The following is a 24,650-nucleotide window of genomic DNA, read 5'->3' on the forward strand; positions in this document are numbered from 1 at the left end:
TTATTTTTAATATATTGATTATATATTGATTGTTAAGCAACTAATATTTCCTGCAAGAGAGTAAGGAAAAAAGAGACAAATCAATATAATATTATAACTATTTAAACAATTTTACATACTGTGTCTTTAATAATGAATTCTAAATCATCTGCTGAACCTATTAATTATGCAAATAATCAAGTTGCTACAAGTTCAAATCATCGTGAAGTGAAATCACGGGAGCATAAATTTCGAGAAGAAGATCAGCATTATTTACCTGGAAAATCACTTTGTATTGCTCCTTTACCAAAAACTATCACGCGAGAGGATTTAGCAAAATTCCTTCACCAGTTTGGACCAGTTAAAAGGGAACGTTTTGGACGGAATTCCTTATGGATTGAATACTATGATAGGTAATTTATATAAAGTAAATTTATATAATATTTATGATAAAGAACAAATAATAAAATTATAGCTGTAGTTAATTTTGCTAATATATATATGGACAATAATTCATATAATTTTAGAAAGAAAAATTAAGAATGTATTATTTCTCTTGAATTTTGGTAAAGAAGATTTACTCTAATGTGTCAATTTATACATTATGACAAATATATTTATATTCTAAATTTAGAAAAAAAGAGAAATAATATTCTCTTAATATCTAAAAAAAAATATAGATACAAATGTATAAGTCACTGTATGTATGAAATATTTTATTTATATTATATATACTTGTAATATTACAGTGCACCTATTAATATTTTAATGAGCAAATCAAATTGGTTTGCAAATGAAGAATTATGTCTGAGAAGAATTAAGAAAAATAGAGAAAACTCTGGTTTTGATAGAAATAAAGGTATACTACAAATTTTTTTTTCGTGTAAAACATCCTTACTATTCTTATTTTATGAACATTGCATAATGTATTTGTTTATTGTTTCATTAGGAAAGAAAGCTAATCATATACCAAATAAACCTGAGGAAGAAGAAGATCCAATAAGCTATGATCGTATAAAGGGTGTTATTGAAAATGAAGTGACATTTGACAACCAATTAAATGCTCTTTTGAATACAATACAGCTTACTGAATTTGAGTTAATAACACGATATGATGTCATTTGCACTCATTTGAATGAAATATTCAGGCCAGTTTTTCCAGAATGTCAAACATATAAATTTGGTTCGACAGTGGCTGGATTAAGTTTTAAAGAGAGTGATTTAGATATCTATATGTATGTTGGTGAAATCGGTAAGGAATATAACTTTACTATCGTATATATCATAATATCATCATACATGTTTAAATATTTTAATGAGCATTTCCATTTTGTTAAAGGTTTACCACCGTTTTGTCATAAACCGGATATTCCACCATATATGCTAACGCTAACAATATTCAAAAGAGTAAGGAGAATCATGTACAGCATGAAATCTGTCTTTTCCAATATAATATCAATCCCTAAAGCAAAAACACCTATTATAAAGTTTCGTTACATACCAACTAATGTCTCCTGCGATATCTCTTTCAAGAATGGCCTAGGTATTTATAAAAGTAATTTCTTACGTTATTGTGCATTACGCGATCCTCGATTACGACCATTAATGCTGCTCATCAAATATTGGGCGAGGCATTTTGGAATTTCCGGTATCGGAAGAATCTCTAGTTATGGATTAGTGTGTTTGATTATTTTTTATCTTCAACAAGAATCAGTCGGTCTTCTTCCGCCATTATTAGATCTTCAAAAAACTTGTGTTCCACATGTCATAAACGGATGGCAAGTAAATTTTAATGAAAATACCATCTTACCACCCATCAGCAATAACAGTAGTATTGCAGAACTTTTTCACAATTTCTTTTCTTTTTATGCCACGTTTCACTTTCATTCATGTGTGATATGTTTGTTGGATGGAAAAACGTATTCAACAGCTGACTTTGCACAAATAGACAAGTTACCTGATTATATGGACAGGTACAAAACTTGCGTCATGGAGAATAGTGCCAAGAAATTAGATGTTAATAAACCGTTATGTCTTCAAGATCCAATTGAACTTAATCAGAATACAGCTGCAATTACATCAGATCGCGCATTAATAGCATTCCAACAATGTTGCATGTTTAGCGCCGAAATCTGTGCAGCCGCTAAAGCAAATAATTATGAAAATGTATTGAAAACATTATTTAGTACGGTACCGCCTCAATTAATACCGACGAAGAAAAGGAAATCGAAATTTAAAAGTACAATACGGGCTGGTCGGTTCCTTCATGCTGGATTGCCGAACGATTTCGACACACGTACAGACATCTCCAATAAGGAGCAGTACAAGAAAGATAATTGGTATTTCATAATGTTTAATCTAATAAGAGATATCTTCGAAATGATTTTTAAACTACAAGTCGAGATACTCGTCGATCAAGAAACAAAGCAACAAAAAGTTGAAGTATTATCTGATGTACATACTAGAAGTCAACAGAAGATAATGTTCCATTGCACAGGCAATAAATGTGTATGGTATAACAGAAAGAAAAATAATAGAACTCTATTGGATATTCAATTAAGTCTTCTGGAGAAAGAAGCTATTATGTCAGACAAGGTGATGGAACAATTGAAGGATGATACGAATAACATCAAGCTAGATTTTATATGTACATTAGAAAAGGCGGATAATCCTGTGTCGGTAATTATAATTCTACATGACAAAGACAGTCAGAATCACATCTTTCGACAATTTGAATGTTTTGTAAACAGTTGGATACCAAAAATAATAGAGAAAACATTGCTACATATGTTACAGTTCAAAAAGACTTACAGCCAATTGCTGCACCACAAGAAACCGTGATGGTCCTGTGTATATATGTGTATACATCACATGTTTTCTGGCATATATGGATCAAAAATTCAACACTACTTTGCATAATTTGATTGCATCAGATATATATCAATGTAAATTGATTTTTGCAATAACATTACTAGAAGTCATTCATTTATAATATATAGGTTTACAAGTATATATTCCCTAATTAGAATATATATTAGTATATATATATATATATATATATATATATATATATATAAAATATATATATATAATATATATATATATATATATATACTATATATATATATATATAATATATATATATATAATATATATATAATATATATATATATATATATATATATACTATATATATATATATATATATATATATATATATATATATATATATATATACCAGATTAAAAAATGTATAAATTCAAAGAGTGTGATTTTAATAAATAAGTATAAATAATACAAATTATATAAGTCTAAATCTTTTCTGATATTCATATATACTACATATATATATATATATATATATATATATATATATATATATATATATATATGTATATACATATTATGATAATTAGTATTTGTTGTATACATGTATGATTTATCAATCATGCAGAATATTTGCAAACTATAATTATTATACCATAATTGAATTATTAAATAAATACGATTTTTTACAAGTACAAAACGTCTATTGTGTCATAATTAAGAAATCAAGTGCAGATTTTATTGGACAATATACTTAAAATTATCCAATCTATTTTGCAATAAATTTTCTATTTTTTTATAATCCATGAGAATTTGCACTAAACTACATGTATTATATTATACTTATAATGTGAAGTATTATATATATGCAATAATTCTGTATTTTTCATCTTTTTTCTTTAATATCTTTTATGTCTATTAAATTTTAAATATAGGAAGTTGAACAAAAAGAGAAAGAATGAATATAAATAGTACATATATTTTCCATCTCGGTTCAGTTCCATTCAGTTCGTTGTTCGTTCCAGTTTCCAGTACGAACATTAATAGAGTGATTGTTAAATATATTTCAGTATAAAATTTGACAACAGTTAAAAAAAAAATAATACACGAATTCTTTGCGATACGCATTCGCCTTTAGTAATAAATCTAATGAACGGTACAGCAAAAAGAAGTATTGTAAAAAAAAATTTGTGCATGATAACGAATGTGAAACCTCGTACACGATTGTATAAGATATTTGAGAATCTAATCAGAAGTTAGGTTAGATGATTGCACAATATGGTGGATTAGAGAGAAAAGAGAGGAATTTTTCGTCGGACACACATGCATTCTTCAAATTAAGGGTATTGTTTCAGTCGTGCATTCACAATTGTATTGAAGCAGGTCTGCATCCTTTATCAATCTGTCCTTCTATCGGTCGTCTTATCGTCGCACGTGCAATTTTCGATTATATGAAAGTTGCAATTATTTCAATTTCTTGCAACGTTTTTTTTTTTTTTTCCACGAGTATGCATCGGAGACAAAACAGAATCCAAGTTTTAACCGTCGACTAAATTCCGATTAACCTAATCGGTGATTAATTCAAGAGAATTGTCTGCAACAAAAAGAATTTTTATTTATGTGCATATTATTCGTGTTTCCTAATTTAATTTTTTCTCCTATATGTATATATCAAATAATAAAAAATAATTAAATAATTCTATTTCTGTTAAAAGGGATGATGCAGATGAATTATTTTAATTGTTAAGATCAAGATTATCAAAATTTGATTAAAGTGATCTTAATTTAATGGCATAAGCAAACTGTTGAGTTATTTCTTAATTTGAATTGATTAGGCAAATTTACATTCGACATCTATGCGTATTGAATTTTTGCACCTATCAATTACTTATCAATTTAGTTTTAAATTTAACAAAAATTTATATGCCGTGAGAGTCGAGATATTTTTAAATGTTAAAAATTGCAATGTTATATTGAATCTGAATGAACATTTTAATGCAAAATAACTTTGTTATGTTACAGACATACTCAAGTATGGATAATATAGAGATTGTAGAATACAATATTATATGTGATAAATATTCTAGCCATATGATTGAAATAGTACTGTTTTGCCAATTGTATCATACATATTTGCTCGAGCATGTTATGTCGCACTTTCTATGAGAATTGAATTGAAACAAATTGCGGTAACGATGTAAATATAAACAGAATAGTTGAGTTTCAAATTTAAAAAATTGATATAATTAAAAGAATATTCTATATTGATTACTTTAGATTATTGAAGTAATCAGTACGAGTTGGTGAGCAACATGAACAATACAAATGATAAAGAAGATGACAATCAAATGGAAATAAAGCATGGTGAAAAAATGAAAACTACTAGCAAGATATATGTGAAGCAACCTCATGAGATACTCAAGGATTCCTTATTGAAAAATACCAATGATGACGTGCAACGTGCAATCGAGGGTCTGAAGGAGATACCAGACGAAGAGCTGCAAGAGTTCCTTGACGATGAAGACTTTATGGAAGGATTGGATGTCGTCGATGCATGGGAAGGAGATGAAGAGAGAAATCGCGAGAACGAGCAAGATAAGACAAATGCTGTGGAACGAAAAGAGAGACGATCCTCTAGGTAGTGTCATTATATAATGTAAATGGTTCTTACACTATTATATTGTTGTTACATATATACATAAATATGTATGTATATGTATTATATGTATACATATATATATATATATATATATATATATATATATATATATATATATATATATACACACAGTGTTATTGTATGAAATGTTTTTACTTACAAAAGTCCAGTTGTTACAAGAGAATGATAATTGATTGTGACTTGTTAATTTGTTAATTATATTAATTTACATTATAGAAATATAATACATCCTAATTTTAACAATTTAATTATAAGTTACAAAACTATATTATTAAACAATTTGTACATTTTGCTGTGTATATTATTGCGTATTTATTATGTTTAATAAGAAAACTTATAATAGGATTAACTAGCTCTTTAATAAACAAATGATGGCAAGAGTAATTATAGGGAACGCCATCGTCCTGAGCCTAAAGGATCTTACAGCCGTGTAAAACCGAAGAGAGAAGAGAAGAAACGCGAGGAGATTCGTCGAGACCCTTTGAAAAGCACGAAGGATATCGAACGGGATAAGATACGAACGAAGAGAGATACTGAGAATAAACTTCTTGCCGAAAAGGAGAAGGCGATTAAGCATTTGCTTGATTCGGACAATGTAGTCCCACCTGGTACAGAAGCTGAAGCCATTCAGAGCCTCACGGAGGAACAGAATAGGGAACGAGCGCAGCGCGAAGCGCAACGAAGCAGGGAACATCGCAGAAGCAAATCGTTTGATCATTATTCCAGACCGAGTCCGGTACGACGTAGATCTCCCGATAGACTTCGATCAAGTCCCCATCGACGAAGAAGTCCTTTTGTAGCAAGTCCAGAGCGTCGTAGGAGCCCTTACAGAACGAGCGCTGAGAGACATAGAAGCCCTCACCGATACAGCCCAGGCAGACGAAAAAATTCACCGCGATATTTTTCCGATCGAAGAAGTCCCGTCGTGCTAAGTCCGGATCGACGAAGAAGTCCTAGACGACTTAGCGGAGAACGACGATCCAGTGTAGATAGAAAATGGAGCGTTGAACGATCGCGAAGGAGACGCACTGAATGGATACATGAACGGTGAGGAAAATACTTCTTGATTTTTGTTAAAAAATTTTTAGATGTTTTCAATTTTTTCTGACTCGAGAAAGAGATTCAGAAAAATCTATTAATTTTTTCAAAATAATTGTTCTTTTTTTTGCGCTATATGTCTATATGTATGTGTGCGTATGTATGAGCGCGTACTATAAGATACATTTTGTACAAATTATTTTGTACAAATACATTTTATTAGTAATAGTTATAATTTGTCACGCAAGCATTATGCATTAAAAAATTTATATTATTGTAATGTGTATAGAGATATACACAGATATATCTACTAAGAATGTATTAGAGATTGCATCTAAGTAATTTTATTTTAACACATCGCAATTGTAACTGCTTTAAATTGTTAAGCCGGAGAAGTCGATCTCACGATCGGAGGAGCCGAAGTACGGAACGTCAAAGAAGACGCTCGAGCCGCTCGCCAGCAAGTAGACGATACAGTCCTCGTCGTCGAAGTCGCACACGTACGCGCAGCAGATCGGTGGAGAAGCGTACGAGGAAGCGTTCACCCTTCATCAACGAACTGGCGAGACAACTGAGGAACGAAGCGATGAAGCCGACTAGTATGAACAGCAGTGGATACGTGCCACCCGCGACGATGGAAGGAATTGCACCGCTGCTGAATCCACCTGTGTATCAACAAGAAGCGGAACCTCGACCACCACCACCACCTCCACCTCCATCAGCTTCTTCAACGTACATGCATCAACCAGGTCCACATGCACCACCACTGCCACCATCATCCATGTTACCTATCCCAAGTGGTCCGCCGTTTATAAATTACGAATCCATGCCGGGTGTACCGCCAATGAATTTCGAACCCATGCCGCCACCAGCGCCATCACACATCCTACCTCCAGCCGATTATTCCTCCGCTCCCGTCATGTACAATCAACCGAATGTCGTTCCACCACCCCCGCCATCGGCGATCTGTCCAACCTTACTCCCTACGCCGGTACTCTCGCCACAACCCGTACCTGCACCGGTGATGGATCACACACAGATACCATATAATCCTTCGCACACTATGGCTTCTGTCCGCCGATCGCCGATTCGTCAATTTGAATCTACGAGCAAATCTTCAAATCATTCAACTGCACCGTCCACGGCATCGCAGAATTACACGGAACGTGGATCAGCAACATCGTATACTGAATTTCATGCACCGCACGAGGAACGAATGAAAACACCCGAACCACCGGTCATCTCCAAACCAAAAGTAATTTTAATATGTATAATAGCGACGAATATTTTGCTTTTGTGTTAAATGAGAAACGTTTATCGGTATGTCGAAATTAATTTATTTTGATTTACCGAGCGTTACTTCAATTATATGTGAATAACATGAAGAAAAAAATAGATTAATATTTTTTATGAATTGATCTTACAGCAAAAAACCAGCTTATCCAGTCTACTGGAAGCGTCTGTTTCAGCCAAAGGTGCGAGTATGTTTTTATTTTTTACGTGTTTGATTGTAAACATTTGTAGAAGAACTTTGTATACAATCCATTTTTTGTAATCGATCACAAAACATGTGATCCTATTTGTTAAATAATACTAATTTTTTATATTTTTTTTTATTACCTTCTCTAGATCCATCTAATATACCGGTGCTATATCCAGGTAAGAATCTTGATATTTTTAATGAAGTGTTTATAATGTATATCGCGCACTTCGTGTATGTGAAAGTTGCGCGATATGTCTATTTAATATATAATCAAAGTGCATTCTTTTATATAAAGACACTTGTGCCTCATATTCTATGATTTACAATGTGCGTGAAGATCACAAGAAGCATGACGTACAGCGTATCTTTATAAGCATGCACGGCGTGCTCATCATTCAGGTGTTGATTCTACGCGACTCTGTTTTCTTTTCACTAATAGGATTCAAGCCTGAAATAATGCGGCATTGCGAACAAGCATTGTGCCAGCTTCCACTTGAGGATCTACGTTTAAAGATGAAGGGCAGATTTTTCTATGATCGCAATGAAGAAGATCATACGAAAAATGACGCTGAGGATCATACATCAAATTCGATACTTCTTCAGAAAGGCAAAACCAAGATATTTTGGGAAGAGAGTAACGTGGAACAGCAGATATCGATTCCGAAATCGACAACTCAAATGCATCAGAAGATTTGCCAAACGGATGAGATGGAAACGGAAACGAAGGCTGTGCAAGTACATGTCACTATGGTTAACGTCGAAACACAGGTTTATTCGCATGATCTACCGCAAATAAAGGAGGAAAAGCGACCGATAATGGATCGTCTTGATTGGAATGTACGGGAAACGTACGAGTATGCTCCAAAGTTTCGTGAAGTAGAAGATCTCAGATGGAGTCTAAGTAATTCTTCGCAGAGACGTTCCTGGAACAGGCAACCATCTCCTTCTAGAAGATCCGCCGACGAGCACGAACATCATGTAGATTCCATAGATCATGGATCTAGAGATCATGGATCTAGAAGTCTGAGATTAGAATCTCCTGTTAGAAGTAGAGATGATTTTTCCGCTCATAATGCACGTGATCATTATAATCATAGCAGATATTCACCAGAGTATCATAGACGTTCTATGGAGCGCGACGATTTCCATGACAGAAGGAGCGATCATAGCCGCGGAGAAAGCCCGATGGAATTGGAAGAATCCGACGATGAGTTAGTGGATGATCATGCATTCCAAAGAGAACACGATTGGCATGGAAGAGGGAAGAATTTAAGAGGCAAAAGTCACATTTTGAGAGGAAAACACTTGGGAGGAAGACCTTATCGGAGTCGTGGAAGCTTTCGGGGCAAGTTTTAAGACTATTAATTATACGTACATCGAATAGAACATCGTATCAACAATGATACAGACAACTTCAATGACTTTCATGTTAATAATCTACATGTATATTGAAAATTACAAGGAATATTATGTTAAACATATGATCGCAATACCATAAACTATTATTCTGTGATACTATGTACACGGAACTTAATTGATGTCAAAAAAGTGAAGGGAGATGAATATTTAAGCATGAATTTGTAGTGAATTCAGAATGAAGAGAATTATAAAAATATATGCTCAGATATTTCCGTATAAGTGTGTTTAACCGTCAAAGGATAGTGCATATCGCGCCGATAATGGAAAACAGTGCTTGAGAAAAAAAAAGAAACATCATATTGTCGTCTCCTTTTTTACATTGCAAAAATTCAGAATAATATATCTCGTATCATGTATCATAATATTGCATATTACGCAATGATAAATACTGTTCGGTTATTGTCATTTTTATTGTATATTTATATATGCCGGCTACAATACGACAGTTTAATAAAAAAAATTATATATATATATATATATATATATATATATATATATATATATATATATATATATATATATATTTATTCAGTAGAACAATAAACAAATCTTATAAACACACACATACACAGAAAAAAAACATGACATGTGCTAATGTAATAAAGAATTACAGCAGAAATAATAAAGATTATAAATGGAATGTATTGTGAAGTTGCGAACAAGTATACACGAATTTGTTTTGTGAAAATTTTATTATAGAATTATTCTTTTTATCACAGATCACCATCTGTCGTAGAACTTGGATGTTTTATTCCACATCTGTTTTCGTGGTTGTAATAACTCTATTGTAGAATAGTTATATATATATATATATATATATATATATATATATATATATATATATATATATATATATGCGCGCGGAAAATCAAATTACATTATGTAGAGAAATATATGTTTATTGGACCGAATTTAAATTTCTTTTTAAATTGTGTATCATTTTATTAACACTTTTTTGTTATTGACGACTAAATTAGAACTATATATGTGGTGCGCGGTGCTGTATCGCTCAAGTGTTGCGTCATATTGTGCAGTTTGTACAATTTTGTCTCATAACGATCATCTCGTAAGCATTTTTTTTTTTTTTATGAATTTCACCCATACTTGATATATTCTTTGTTGTACACATGTATGATTTTCGTAAGGAACAAAAAAGTACATTTTATCGAGTGCCATCTCATTTCGCAAATTAATTGTATCGTTGTAATAATTACGTTTACTTGGCACACGTTACAAATATGCGTGCACTTGTTAATAAAGTTCCATCATTTAACAGTGTATATATTTTTTTATTGTATGATTTTATTGCCATTAAATAACTAATATCGAGATATGCATTTATTACAATTAACTGTTTATAGATTGCGATGACAACCTATCGAAAAAATTTAGTTTATTTTAGTATTCCGAGTAATTTCTATATTTATAATGTTTCTTTTACAAAATTATTTTAAAATTATCTACGCGTGAATTTTAAATTTAATAGTCGATTTTAAGGAGTAATGCTTTTGCAAATGAGGCTATCTAAATATCCTTGGTATTTTTTTCCTCATTTATAATTACATGTTCTGTTAAAGAGATTATTATTAAGAGCAAAAATTTTCACATTTATTTTCAAAGGATAGTATAAATAAATATATAAAATGTATAATATAAATAAAGAATATTTATAAAATTGTTATATAGATATAATTTTACGACTTGTAATTTTTCATCCAATTGTTTTACTTGTATCAGTTTAATTATATTTTTATATGAACATATGTTGAACATATATGTATAGTTTATATTTACTTACATTATGCTTGCATTACAATGTAATTATATCCATTAAATATACATAAATTAATAGAGTCATCGATTACTACAATAAATAAATAACAGCAAGTGCAAACAGAAATATCCATAGATCAATACAATTATTAATTGATCTGTATATTTAATGTATACCATATAATAAAAAAGAAACCGTTTTCACTGTTAATTTAGTGATTATTTAATTTTGCGCGTATCCGTCATTATTTTGGAAAAATTAATTTCATACTTTTATATAAATTCAATATAAAATCTTAACGCATTCTTTCAAAGTTAATTGCACTTAAATTGCATTCTTTTAATTTTCAGGCACGCTATCATGTTGATTGCTTTAGCGAGTAATTTATGTTGCAATTTAACGCGTTTTTCATTTATGAACCGGCCAATCAAAGATTGCTTGCAAATGATTCCTTTGTCAGTCTGAGATGTAAAAGCCTTATACTGATATATAATATCACACTGTTATATAATTCTTAAATGACTTTAGAAATCTTAAGAAGATGCATATGTCGATCGCTATATCCCATATCCATTTCCCTAATACAAATATGATTAGTGATTCATCCTCCTTTAGCCATTCTTTCCAAGTATTTTCCGATAAAGCCGCGGTTTCCTCATCAGATTTGAAAACGGCAATCAAAAGCTTCTTACGCGAAATTATGCTTGCCGAGCGATTATCGGAAAGAGTGTATCGGAATTAGATGAATAAAGAAATATAGAAGGAGACTCGAAAATTTAAAATGCGATCTTTGAATTTATTATCGATTTCTTATATCTTTCTTATATATGACAAAAGAAATGTGACAATTTAATTTCGTAAAATTCAATTTTACATCGACAAATTAAAACGGAATTTTATTTTTATTATTTTGTTCGATTATTGACGCTTGGTCTGTCCAAAAATCGATTGAAAATCACCCTAGTTATCGCGGGGGCGACGCGGCGCGTGGAGCCGGCCGTGCGCGCCGAGGAGGCGGCGACATCTGGCGCGAATCGTGCACATTCGCTGTTGTCAAGCGGCGCGATATCGCGTTGGCAGACCTGTCGGCCGCGCTCGGCGCCTGCGCAGTGCTCGAAGGCTGCGCCGTAGCCGAGATACGCGCGCGCTATCTCTCTCTCTCCGCCACGGACGGTGGCACCCGAGTGCGCCGCCTGCCGGCCGATTCGCCAATCATTCGGCATGGATCCAGCTCCATGTTCGCCCGTGAAAGCGATGCGGTGTCCCCGCGATTAGGACGTTGTACGATTCTCGTGTGTGCTGCGAGAACGTCGCGCGTTACGCGTCGCGCTCGTCGCGGCCTCGTCGTCATCGGTGCTCATTCGTGCACGTTCGCGAAACAGTGGTGCGTCGAACGACCTCGTATCGTGTGTCTCAGTGTGGCGTGGCGGCACAGCAACAGCAGTAGCAGCAGCAGCAGCAGCAGTAGCGATAGTAGTGGTACTAACATCAGCAGCGGCAAGAATCTTAACTCGGTGCAGCTCCTACGAGGCGTCCGCGGGGGACCTCGTGGAAGCCGATCAAGGCTGCGACGCGAGCTGGCGAGGAGGAGCGCTCGTCGGTGCGTGTCGGCGGCGGTGGCGACGGCGACGGCAGCAGCGGCGGCGCGTGCTGCGAGGACGAGGTGAATGCACGGCGGCCGCGGTGTGTGCCAGTGGTGTGCGCGCTCGTCGCCCGTGGAAACCCGCCAAAACCCGCGGCCGCGAACAACCACCACCGTCACCGTCAACAGCAACAGCAGCAGCATCATCATCATCGACAAAAACAACGACGTCGGCGGGAGGAGCTTGGTCTTGGGTGGCTACAAAAATCCCGTGAGCAACAATAAAAACAATAACAACAAATACATCAGCGACATTGTTATTAACGGCCGCATCCGTCGCGCTGATACTTTAGCGCGACAAAGACAGCGACGACGACGACGACGGCGACGACGACAACAACATTGTCATCGTGCCGTCTCGTCGACGTTGCTTCGACGCGGCGTCGGGGCGTCGCGCCGTTTTTTTCGCGACGCCGTCGCCGGTTACGGCGGCTAGTAGTTTCGGCTGGTGGTGCTGGCGGTGGAGAGAGAGAGAGAGAGAGAGAGAGAGAGAGAGAGAGAGAGAGAGAGAGAGGAGGGCCGCGCTCGTGTGACAACGGCAACGGTGACAACGACGGCGGCGATTACTGGCGAGCTCGCACGTCGTTGGCGGCGATAGCGGCGGCGGTGGTCTGTTATTATTTTGCCGCGGTGCTTTTGACCCTACGTATACCGGGCGAGTTCATTGCGACGCTGTCGCGGGGGGTGTCAGCCGGTATTATACATCCACACCGCGCTCTCCACCACCGCGTATCCTCGGTTGCCTCATCCTCCTGCTTCTCCCCTCCCCCCTCCCCCTACCTCCATCCGTCTGGCGGTAGCGCCGGCGTCGACGGAGGCGGTGGGCGGCCTCGTGATCGTCGAGCGCGAGGAAGAACGACGGAAGATCGGGGCGCGTCCTTAAGGCGCCCGGTCGGTCCCGCGGGGTCCGGGGACCCTCTTTAGTCTCGCGAGGAGGAGGAGGAGGAAGATCCGTTCGCGTTAAAGAGCGGAGAATCGATCGCGTCGTGTCGCGTGGAAAAATCGCGCCAGTGAGGAGGCGACGATCGCGCGCGCGAACCACGTGATAATACGTCGCCGCACGCGAACCGCGAATTGCGAGTGGAATCAGTCGGTGATCCACGGGATCACGCGTCTACTGCAACGCGGTGATCAACCATAACCTGAAAGACCGGCGTGCAGCCAATCGCTTCCTCAGAGGAGGAGGATAGCGCGCGGCTCCGCTTACCAACTGTCAAATCTACTCGAACGCGAGAAAACGTCAGGATAAATATATGATTTAATCCGCTCAACAGGAGCGTATAGTGTGTATGTGCCTCGAGCAAAAGGAACATCCTCGTGAATCATTTCTCGGAGCGCGAAATATCATCGGTTCGACATTTTTTGTTTTTAATAGCAGGAGGAGAGAGGACGCCGGTGTGTGCCGTGATCATCAATTACCATCAATCATTAATCATTGCTATCATCAATCTAACCTTTCGAACATCACGACAAAAAAAATTCTGCGAGAAAAAAAAGAGAAAGAGACGCGTCGACGAGTTTCACGGTCGCGATCCGATTACGATCGGCGAAAGGAAAGGCAGCGAGGGAATTATTTCGCGCGCGCGCGCTCTCGCGTGTGAAGGAAGCCGCGCGATCGGAACTCGCGTCGTACTTCGCTTCGTTGACGTCGTATGTCCGTGGCCGTGCGCGTCGCATCGCGTCGCGTCACGTCGCGTTTCGTCTTTTTTCGCGCTCCGTTCGACGAGGAAAGTGCGTTCGCGCGCAAACCAGCGCGCGTCATGCTCGCGGTGACAGCTCGGCGATAAAGTGTGATTTTTCTCTCGCAGTGTTTCGTCTTCTTTCACGTACGCGCGCAAGTATCTCGGATATACATATATATATATCCGGTTTTCATTTCCCTCTTCATACTGTCTGTGAAGTGAAGTGCGCGACTGTTAAATCTGTGAAACGTACGTGGTGTGTGTGCCGCATATACAACACATACATATTATCTGTATCATCCAGTGTGCCCGGTTGTGCGAAAATTTTCATTCTCGTCGTGTGCCCGAGTTTTTCCCCTTTCTCGAGATTCCACTTCTACCTTCTCTCCTATTCACGGCGTCATCGGCGTACTTTCGACGAACGAAGAAAAGGTCCTCATAAAGGAAAACGCGTTCCCGCCTTTGTGAGAGAGGAATCGCATCGAAAGGTACGCACATCGATTCTCTTTGCTCACCGCCGAGTTTTTGTTTAAGGTTAGATTCGACCGCTCGCGTCGCGCCAGTCGATCGAACGGACGAAAAAAAACGGTAAGGTAAGCGCGTGTCGTCGCGTCGCGCGTTGTTTACGTGTGCGTCGTAAAGTTGCGCGTTTATTTTCCGTGCGCGTGTGCTACGTCGTTTCGAGATGTACGGAGATGCGTCGGAGGTGGAGAGATGCGTTTTGAGCGAAGCTTGCATTCGCGTCTGATCCGTGAATCTTTTCATGACGATGTACCTAACCTCAAAGCTCGTTGTAAGTATTAGCGTTAGTTCTCTATTGCCGCGCCGCTGCCCGCCGAACAGCTGTTTAAGTGGCGCCGTGAGCGGGGGAGAACTTTGTGTCCTCTTTTTTTTTTCGTCGACTTTGCGCTCTTTCTCTCTCTCTTTCTCTGCCAAAGTAATGCATTCTGATTCGTAAATAAAATGAAATTCATCACTTAGCCGTCCGATAGTAAATACTTGGAAAATTTGACTTAAATTTGACATATATCATATGTCCCAAACGTCAAATTTTTGTGTTAATTTAATATAATATGGATATATTAAATGATGATACTAATACCATGTTAATATTTCAACACAAAATAAATGCAAACTAGTAATAATAATGTGAAATAAATTTTGTGTAAAATTTATATATTTTTAATGATAAAATTGACTTGGAAAAATGTCTTTCTTTGACGGTTTGTAGTCACTCTCACTCCTATTTTAGAATTAAATCAACATTTTTTTTCTCTAAATTTTGACAGATAAATTCTGTCACTAATAATACTGAACATAATCTAATGTGTAAAATTAAAAATATGTGCACATTATTTTTACACCTTTTTTACTTGTTTTAATAATTTAACACCAGATTTAATTAACACAATAATTATATTATAAATTAAGGAATGTGTTAAATATTTGACACAAATTTTAACCAATATTTTTTATTAAGAAAACAAATTTTCCAACATATATAACGCGATAATATTTTCTATTTTTTTACTTTTAATAAGATTGGAGGAAAAAAAAATTGAGTTGTGGAAATAATTAATGCCGGTAAAGTTTGGCTATTAAATGTCTAATCCTATAAATACATTTCTTCTAGTTTTTTAATATATGAACTTTATTGCATGTCGTTTATTTGATCATCAAAATGTGCTGTTGCTGCACATCGTGATTGAATCATTGTAAAAAAAAAAGAGTGAATATCGCACACTTTTGCGAATATAAAACATTCACGCATTTGCACATAAACATTCTTTTCTGTCGCAATAGTTTATTGACCCGCAGTTGCAATAGAGTCACAAATAATATCACCTGATGATATTATTTTTATATATATTTCTATCACCATCACCTCATTCGAATCAACATTTTAGTTTTCGAGATTATTTTTGTTTCTTGGTGAAAAAAATATATTTTCTTTACCATCATCTTGATTTTAAAGAACAGCCTGTATGGCTATCTCCGGCACGGCCTTAGCAGAGGAATTTTTCATTATCGAGAGTCGTAGTAGCGAGAGTGATAAGCTTTTTCCAACATAATCTTGCAATCGATTTTATTTTTTTAAATTTAAAAAATGTTATGGGAAAGATAAAAGTGCTTTAAAAACATTCGGAAAGCTTGAATGCGTAGAATCGATCGATATAATAGCATAGAATAAATCTCGTCTTTGATCGGGATCAAATGATGCAGGAATATGTTGTTCGTTCTCTTGCGTCACCGCGTGTTTCATATTATCGTGCAATCGCGTTATTAAACTGCGAGTGGTAGGTTTTACGACCAGTGTTGCCCCGTAATTACAATCGCAAGGAGTTTCGTGGAACAAAACACGAAAATAAACGAGTGTGCATATTAAGGTTCGTTAACGCCGGGGCACTTCCGGGATCTAAGGTCATTAGATCTTATTTTCTAGATATTTATGCATCATAATTGTCTTGTGATTAAATAATGTTATACTACATATTTTTATCCATTGATTTTATACCGTATTGCTTCTTTATCTTTCAATCCTAATCATATATCAGACACTTACAGATACCAAACTATCAGATTGAGTTCTGAATCATGATATCTAAATAGCATGTGTTTGACAGAAAAAAAAATCTTAATATCCCTAGATGTCTAGAAAGTGTGTGTTGTTAAGGTATTAATGAACCCTTAGTGTGTACAAGGAAAAAATAAAACCTTAAATATGTCTGATAAAGAGAACGATAAGATACAAACGAATATTTATACGATGAAGGTTGACAAATGTACATGCGTCACACATATAATAATTCAGTGAGATAATATGTAAAAAGTTTAACAATAATTTCAATATACATGTACATTTAAACAATTTTCTTCAAATCTTAAGACTTGTCAAAATACAATAAGTAAAATTCTTACAAGATTATTTAGAGGCAAAATGATATTTATTTTTTGTCAGATAGAGATGTAAAAAAAAAAACTCTTTTTTTTAAATAAAAAAAAAAAAACGTGTTTTTGTTCATTATTTTTTAAAATATAATATCATTTTTCTTTATATTATTTTTGTTAATATAAAAAAATTAAAGTTCTCATATTTTTAATTTATTTTTTTGGAAAGTAATTTTAATGAATTAATGAGACTTTTGCGGCAAATTACAAACTTGATATAATTAATGTATGACAAAAATTTTTATTATGCTTCAAATTGAAAATTATGTCGCATTTGACATTTTAACTGTAAAAATCTCATTAATCCGTTAAAATTGTTTTGGAAAAAATAAAAGAATTGGTTTTTAGTTTATAAGCTGCTTACATGATGAAATAGTCAATTGGAATACGAGCTGCAAATCTAAAATAATAATTTAATTAATTTCAATTTATCATCTAAAAAGTTAAAAATAATGAAAAATATATTTGCAATAATCAAAATTTAAAGATGTTAAATAAAAAAAACCAGAATTTAAAAAAAGATGAGGCTTGTCTTTTTTTCTATTTACATTTCTTATCGACAGCGTATCGTAAGCGTATTGTCAAAACTGTTTTTATTACTCGAAAAATTCTATAAATGCTAACACTATATAGGATAAGTATCGCGCGTAATAAGGCCTCCGCGCGCCGTTGCGTCGCGCATTTCGCATTATCGCGCAATCATGTTATTGCGCGTGTCGTCCGAAAAAGTAATAAAAGCGATGGTGGGAGCGCGCGAACGCGAGCGATTCGATATCTCGGAGTGGACGCGAACGATCTCTCCCGAAAATTGATATAGACCGATTCCAAGAAGCGATACAGTATAAAGAGAAGCACATTTATCTAAATACTCATATTTTTCTAAATACTTTATCTCAGAATGCCGGGGGTTGGCTGGGGAAAAGTCCAGTGTGTGAGAAAAAAAGTCATGTCAAATTTCGATTTTTATTGCCCGAAATTGTGAATGTGATTTTTCTTTCTTCTTTTGCATATTAAATTTATATTCAATTTTACATTAATTTTAATTCTAATTTATATCCAATTGTATTAAATTTTTATTTTCTATATTAATTATTATCTATATATTCATACATCTATATCAATTATATTAAATTTTCTATAATAATTATTTTGAATAATTATGATGAAAAGATGGAGTTATGTAATTCTATTCTATTCACAATTTTCTCAATTGTCAACTCGAGATTCCTATTTACATGAAAGTACACAAGTATATTTCATCTTCTCGTACGATAGTTTCATCGATTGTATTTTCCAGCATCAATCTCTTCCATTCACGTGTACGCAATAAGATCGTAATTTTGAAGCGGCGATGTTATTATCAGTTTGATATTAAATTACGTGTCTCGAATTAATGAATCTCCTCGTCGCGCGCGAACCACGACACATTGACAGTTGCGATCACACACATCTCGCGGTGCGAGAAGAATTTATTTCACTGTGAATTACACTCCAATTTCCCCTCCCCCCCTCCCCTTCCCTTCCTTTTTAATCGGAGACTTTCTTCTCGAGAGATTCGCCTCGAGGAAGCTACGGTCGCGCTCATCGTGCGCAAAGATCCACTCTATTGATTCGGTATGACTTTAGACGCGTCGACGCTAACAATGCTGTTCTCTGAAATATGTTGAGTCACGTATGTCGGTCCGTATGTCCGCACTTTAAAACAAGACTATGGCACTCCTCGCCGCCGCTTCGTTCGCATCGATTAATGTGACTTTGTTTCTGTACGTCTTCCCCCATCCCTCATTTCTCTGTGAATGTAATTTCTCGGATTCGGAATGCACCGCATTGTCTTCTTAATTCCGGTTATAAACTAATTACCGATATGGGGCGAATCTAATTTTTCACGTAGTGCCGTCAGCGTAGAGATCATATATGGATCTTGTTTTTTTTTGGGGATAATAATTAATTACATTGCTATTGAAATGAAGAAGAAGCTACATACAACGTAAAGCTAAAACTTTTCTGCTTTTTAAAATATTGATCAAATATAACTTTCAACAAATTGATTTGCCTTTGATAGAACGACGCGTCGATTTTATTGCAAGAGATGTAAATTTTTTTTTATTAACAAAATTTAAAAAATTACATATTAATATCTTTTCTTTTTACATCGTTTAACTATTTAACGAAGCATAGATGGTGTCTTAAATCTTATTCTATGGTTATGCTATCTACAGTTCAATTGATAAAATCGTTATAAAACGCAATGTGAAAATATGCACATGGATAGTTTACAGAGGAATGTACGGCGTTAAAAAAAAAAAAATATGATTTCTGCTTGACGTGCATCGGAATTCACGCTGACTTAGAGGTCGACCAAGCAATTTTTTTTTCTTTTTTCCGCGTTTCAACGTCCGCTTAATCAGCGTTGACGGTCTCTCGCTTATCGCCGCGATATGTACCGTAACTGATTCATCGCGCACTTAAGGAGCGCCTACGTATTTATCGTAAAATTCCGCGAAATCGCTTATATTTTTCGGCGATTTGCACGGCGAAGTCGAAGGGAGATCGAAGGAGACACGAGCGAAATAACGAATGGTAGGTCAGTTACGAGCGCGCGTTTTATCAGATCGGAGTTATCCTCGCATTAAATTCAAGCCGAGTGACGAAACTTTTGGACTTTTCCACTTATATCAGGCGCAAACACGCTTTCGTTTGCACAGTAAAAGAAGTCGCGCCGATAAAACGAGCCGCCGGATGCCCCGGCACGATTACCAATGTCGCGATTACTGTCGAGTGCTATTGAGCCTCGTGAGAAGAGTTGAAATTCCAATGACTACGATATGTGAAAATAAGCAATATAAAGATTACTCTTTATGATATGTTGCATTTAATTTTAATTACATTAATTATACAATTTTAATTAAATTAATTATATAATTTTATATTAATTATATAATTTATATTTATCTTAATATATTATAAGAAGGATTTATATGCATAAATAATTTTGTATATATTTATAAAATTTTGTATAAATTTATAAACTCAAAATATTTTCAATTATAATCGAGAGGACACTTTTTGTCGATGAAGTTAATTATTTTTATACTATATATAGGATGGGAGTTTGGATTTATTTTCTAAATTGAATGACAAATGAGATATCATTATTTAGTTACATCTTTGAAACTTAAATTACACATCTCTATTTTTATTATTAAAAAATTATATTTGTATGTGCTTTTACTAAGAAAGAAAAATCTATTTAAAATCAGATGAGAGGAATTGAATGAAATATAACACGATAGAAAATTTCTTACAGGCTCGAAGCTTGATATAAAATCTCTCACTTGAGATTATATCCGTTCCGATATAAATAACATTTTATAATAATGTAATGATGACGTCATATCAAATAAACTCGAAGGAAGATAATCATATCACGTGACACGATAATTTATACAGCATATTTTGACGCATTTCGCCCTTCTCTGCATCGATTTTTTCTGCCCTTACGTTGTCATTTCGTCCCTTTCACAGCTGAAATAGACAAACAGCTTTGCATCATTCTCGTGTCTGATCTTTTGACTTAAACGTGCGGTGATCGCGCAACGGGATTAATACGAGAACTCTCGAACTCCACTTAAATACTTGAGAGGGTTAAGGTCGTGTTTTTAGTTGGTACGCGCGTTTCGTTTTTTGTCCCGTTACCCTTTAACCACGTGCTTGCGAGCAGTATATTCTCGTAAAATTCTGACCTTTCGCCCGCGTCCGTATTTCGAGGGCCGAAGGAGAATTATTTGACCTTTCTCGTCGACAATATCTGGCGTCCGATTGAAGAGAGAGAGAGAGAGTGAGTGCATCGTCTAATAACAATTCTCTTTTAATAGATTCTCCTTTATACCCCGATCGAAGAGAATACGAGCGAGCACAAAAGAGAAATGTTAACACATTCCACGCGCAATTTTCGTTGCATTAATTGACATTAACGAACAGCTGTTCGATGTAATTTCGCGCTACGCGTTCACGTATATCTGTTTTTAGCGAGGCAAAGCCTGCTGTGACGGGGTCGTTGCAATTTTAAATCTTATGCACGCGAGACGTTACGGACTGTCTGTTTAAAATTCCTCTGCGCAACCGGTCGATTTCCGTTTCGACAAAATTACGGTATGTATCTCGCGCAAACGCATACTCGATGCGTCCGCTCATGACGCGAGTGACAATTCTTTTCCGAAGAAATTTTTCGCGCGAAAAGTTTCAATATATTTCTTATAGAAATTCGAATAGGGTTGCACGAGGCTCAGGACAATATTTGTTAAAATATTGCATTGAAAATTTTCTTTGAAACTTAAATCTTGTCTCGAGTGAATTTTATAACAAGAATCTCATCTTGTATTGCCTTGATTTTATTAACATCTTTTATCGAATACTCGAACGATTATTTAAAATAATATTTAACATATATAATCTATAATAATTTAAAATCATTATTATTTGTCATTCGTTTATTTCCCAAAATATTATATAATGTTTTTAATGAGCTAAATAACCGTGAACAATTTTATATTATCACTTTTATTTGTTCTAGTAATTATTTCTAAATTTTTGTTAATATCAATATTTTTATTTATTAAATAAAATTGTTTAAGTTTGTATAATATAGTGATTTTTTTCTTATTTAATTTACATGCAAATATATATATTTTAATTTTTTTCTTTTCCTTTTTTTAAATCCATAATCTTGACAAGACCACTAATCTTGACAATATTGTCTTGATAACCAATTAAAAATCTTGTCTTGATTTTTTCTCGACATTCGAGACCATATCATAATCGGATTCCGTTCTAGCGTTTTGCGCAAGAAATAAAATTGCGTAACATAAAGACAGGAAGAGACAGCATTCGTTATGGATGATATTATATCGCGTTTTACATGAAACTGCCACCTTTCCTCCAGAATATCCATAATTATATTGCGTGCAATCGAGTTATTGTTGATTCCTGCTATTTATGTTCAAAATGGGAAATGAATGACGTGCGAATCGAAAAAATATGCAATTATAAACATTGCGTATTGACCATAATTATGCGGAAAAAGGCGCGTAGATACCCAAACATAAATTAGGAATAGTTCGCTCAAATTAAATCCTACTAAATTTTTCGATTGACGTAAACGTTGAGTGTTTAAGGAATATAATCTACATTTTATATGTATATATAGGGTTCTCAGTAACACTCTACACAAGCAAAGAAACAAATAATAATAATAATAATAAAAATAATAAAATAAAAAAATATATAAAAATAATAAAATAATAAAAAATATATAAAAATAATAAAAAAATTGTTTATATATTTTATGATATATCTTTTACTATTCTTTTGAAAAAGAAGGATCAGATTTGATAACCGCGCTTTAACTTTTCATTTAAAATTAAAACTAATTTATAAAAAATAATGAAAACATTTATTAATTTAAAATGTATGATTTATTCTATCAAAATAATCCTTTTTCAGGCATATCATTTGATTAGAAAATAATTGGAATATTTTAAAAAATAAAAAAGAGTAATTAAAAAGGAAAGTTTTCATAATAAATAAAATATATTTTAATGTATGAAGCATAAAAAAAAGAAATTAGAAAAATTGCAAGAAATGCGCCGAATTTTCGCCGTGTTTTATGTCCCGTTTCAGGCGCGGCGAAAGCGATAGAGAAGTTGCTTAGAGATTTAGACAGAGACGAATTGATATACGATGCATCCCGAGACACGCGCGGGCTTTCCCCGTCTTTCGTCGACGACACGTCGTCGCGTGTGCGACGCATGGCGTCCCTCAGCCGCGTGCTGCTGCATCATGTGACGCGATCCGCCTGCGTGCTCGTACGCGGAAACGACGTTGTCTAATAATAGGCGACACGTTCCACGCTGATACTTATTGGCTGACTGCTTGCTCCTAGCCCTGCGGCGTTATTATGGACGCGTCGCCAGATAACGCCGAGAAGACAATCGGAAATAAGATATCTTTTTATTTATTTATTTATTTATATTTTTACGATAGATTGAATTATCGACAAATTATTGCATAAGCGTACGGTTATGGATACTTTATGATGCAACAGGAATTTTTATTATCTTTTATTATCTTCCTGTAGAGTTTTATATATTATATAATTGTCATATATTTTTTCTATCTAGATTTTAATATATTTTGATAAAATTATTTCTTCAATTTTTTTTTAGGATTTCCAGATTTTTTTTTTTTTTAGATAGATTTACTAGATTAATTAAAAAAAATACTTTTTAAGAATAAAATATATATGAAACATAAACGAATCGTGAAATGATCTTATAGTGGGAGCAATTAATTAGTATTTAATTTCTGTACACACATATACATACGCATACATACGATTTATCATGTTTTTTTTCGTGAACGTAATGGCTAGATAGCATCTCTATTTTAATCAGGGTGTCTATTCCCTGGAAAAACCTTGTAAGCAGTAGACAATCTACCAATAAATCAAATTGTGAATTATAAGTTTAAATTATAGTGTAAGTTTTAATTATAAGTTTAAAAAAATTAATAAGTTTAAAATATATTTTAAATATATATCTATCTCTCTCTGTTTATAATATTCAATATCTTAACAGAATATTATATTTGTTATTTTAATTTTTAATTAATAAAAATTAAAAAAGTTATGCAAGTTACAAATTTTTGTCCTAACGAAAATTATTCAATTTCTCTTTTTCGGTACTTTTATAAATCTAGCCCATGAAACTTAAGTAGTTTTGTGTTTTTCCTTCCTGTAAATGTAAGGCATTAAAAAACGTGTCCAATAAAAAAATTTATTTTATAGAAAATTGCACGAAAAAATCTTTAAATATTCTTGTTACCTAAAATTTTGCACAAAAATCCCTGGAAGATGAGGGAATTTTCAGGGAATCTTTTTACAAAATTGTGATAGACTCGAACAATAAATTAGCGATTAATTGTATATATTGGAGTTTGATTTCTCTGGTAAAAGTGCCAGTTTAATAGAGGTGCAACGACCATTACACTATTATTGCAACTTCAGGACCCTTTCTTCTTTCTTTTCTTTATTCACCGCAGCTCGCTGTGCCGCAATGGACCTGCATATTTTTCTTTTGTCTCTATGCCTCTCGTTTCTTTAGAAAAAACGCACTCGTATT

General features: G+C 34.6%; 4 protein-coding genes across 8 annotated transcripts in view; all 4 read left to right on the plus strand.

The window, feature by feature from the left end:
• The first annotated feature begins 124 nt into the window (after positions 1–124).
• Positions 125–2,993, plus strand: LOC126857733 (speckle targeted PIP5K1A-regulated poly(A) polymerase-like). Of its 2 annotated transcripts, XM_050607446.1 has the most exons (5): positions 125–392; positions 729–838; positions 929–1,231; positions 1,319–2,658; positions 2,776–2,993. In XM_050607446.1, the coding sequence occupies exons 1-5, from the start codon at positions 133–135 to the stop codon at positions 2,818–2,820; spliced, it is 2,058 nt and encodes a 685-aa protein (XP_050463403.1). In that variant the 5' UTR covers positions 125–132; the 3' UTR covers positions 2,821–2,993. The 2 variants fall into 2 exon arrangements, with proteins under 2 accessions (XP_050463403.1, XP_050463401.1); XM_050607444.1 differs by having other exon boundaries at positions 1,319–2,993.
• Positions 2,994–3,831: 838 nt separating this feature from the next.
• Positions 3,832–10,705, plus strand: LOC126857723 (serine/arginine repetitive matrix protein 1-like). 3 transcript variants are annotated; one of them, XM_050607425.1, is made up of 8 exons: positions 3,832–4,188; positions 4,828–5,002; positions 5,083–5,443; positions 5,876–6,532; positions 6,911–7,778; positions 7,950–7,998; positions 8,153–8,182; positions 8,446–10,705. In XM_050607425.1, exons 3-8 carry the CDS (start codon positions 5,118–5,120, stop codon positions 9,360–9,362), a joined length of 2,847 nt encoding a protein of 948 aa, XP_050463382.1. In that variant the 5' UTR covers positions 3,832–4,188; positions 4,828–5,002; positions 5,083–5,117; the 3' UTR covers positions 9,363–10,705. The 3 variants fall into 3 exon arrangements, with proteins under 3 accessions (XP_050463382.1, XP_050463383.1, XP_050463384.1); XM_050607426.1 differs by having other exon boundaries at positions 3,832–4,148; XM_050607427.1 differs by lacking the exon at positions 4,828–5,002 and having other exon boundaries at positions 3,832–4,148.
• Positions 10,706–12,162: 1,457 nt separating this feature from the next.
• On the plus strand, positions 12,163–12,866 carry LOC126857754 (uncharacterized). Its single transcript, XM_050607475.1, has one exon. The coding sequence runs from the start codon at positions 12,435–12,437 to the stop codon at positions 12,864–12,866; it is 432 nt and encodes a 143-aa protein (XP_050463432.1). The 5' UTR covers positions 12,163–12,434.
• Positions 12,867–13,796: 930 nt separating this feature from the next.
• Positions 13,797–24,650, plus strand: part of LOC126857734 (serine/threonine-protein kinase minibrain) — an 85,084-nt gene continuing 74,230 nt past the window's right edge. The window contains exon 1 of one of the 2 annotated variants that reach the window (XM_050607447.1): positions 13,797–15,011. The gene's annotated coding sequence lies outside the window, so the exon portion shown is untranslated. Of the gene's footprint in view, positions 15,012–15,084; positions 15,317–24,650 lie in introns of those variants that run through there. The other variant, XM_050607448.1, reaches the window with a different exon arrangement.

This window comes from Cataglyphis hispanica, chromosome 22 (assembly GCF_021464435.1).
Source record: "Cataglyphis hispanica isolate Lineage 1 chromosome 22, ULB_Chis1_1.0, whole genome shotgun sequence".
In the NCBI taxonomy this organism is placed as follows: Eukaryota; Metazoa; Arthropoda; class Insecta; order Hymenoptera; family Formicidae; genus Cataglyphis; species Cataglyphis hispanica.

Coding starts and splice junctions, on each gene's coding strand:
- LOC126857754 (XM_050607475.1), top strand. CDS start 12,435: ATGTTCGCCCGTGAAAGCGATGCGGTGTCCCCGCGATTAGGACGTTGT.
- LOC126857723 (XM_050607425.1), top strand. CDS start 5,118: ATGAACAATACAAATGATAAAGAAGATGACAATCAAATGGAAATAAAG. Junction 5,444..5,875: donor AAAGAGAGACGATCCTCTAG/GTAGTGTCATTA, acceptor GAGTAATTATAG/GGAACGCCATCGTCCTGAGC. Junction 7,999..8,152: donor AGCGTCTGTTTCAGCCAAAG/GTGCGAGTATGT, acceptor TACCTTCTCTAG/ATCCATCTAATATACCGGTG.
- LOC126857733 (XM_050607444.1), top strand. CDS start 133: ATGAATTCTAAATCATCTGCTGAACCTATTAATTATGCAAATAATCAA. Junction 393..728: donor TGGATTGAATACTATGATAG/GTAATTTATATA, acceptor GTAATATTACAG/TGCACCTATTAATATTTTAA. Junction 1,232..1,318: donor TATGTATGTTGGTGAAATCG/GTAAGGAATATA, acceptor ATTTTGTTAAAG/GTTTACCACCGTTTTGTCAT.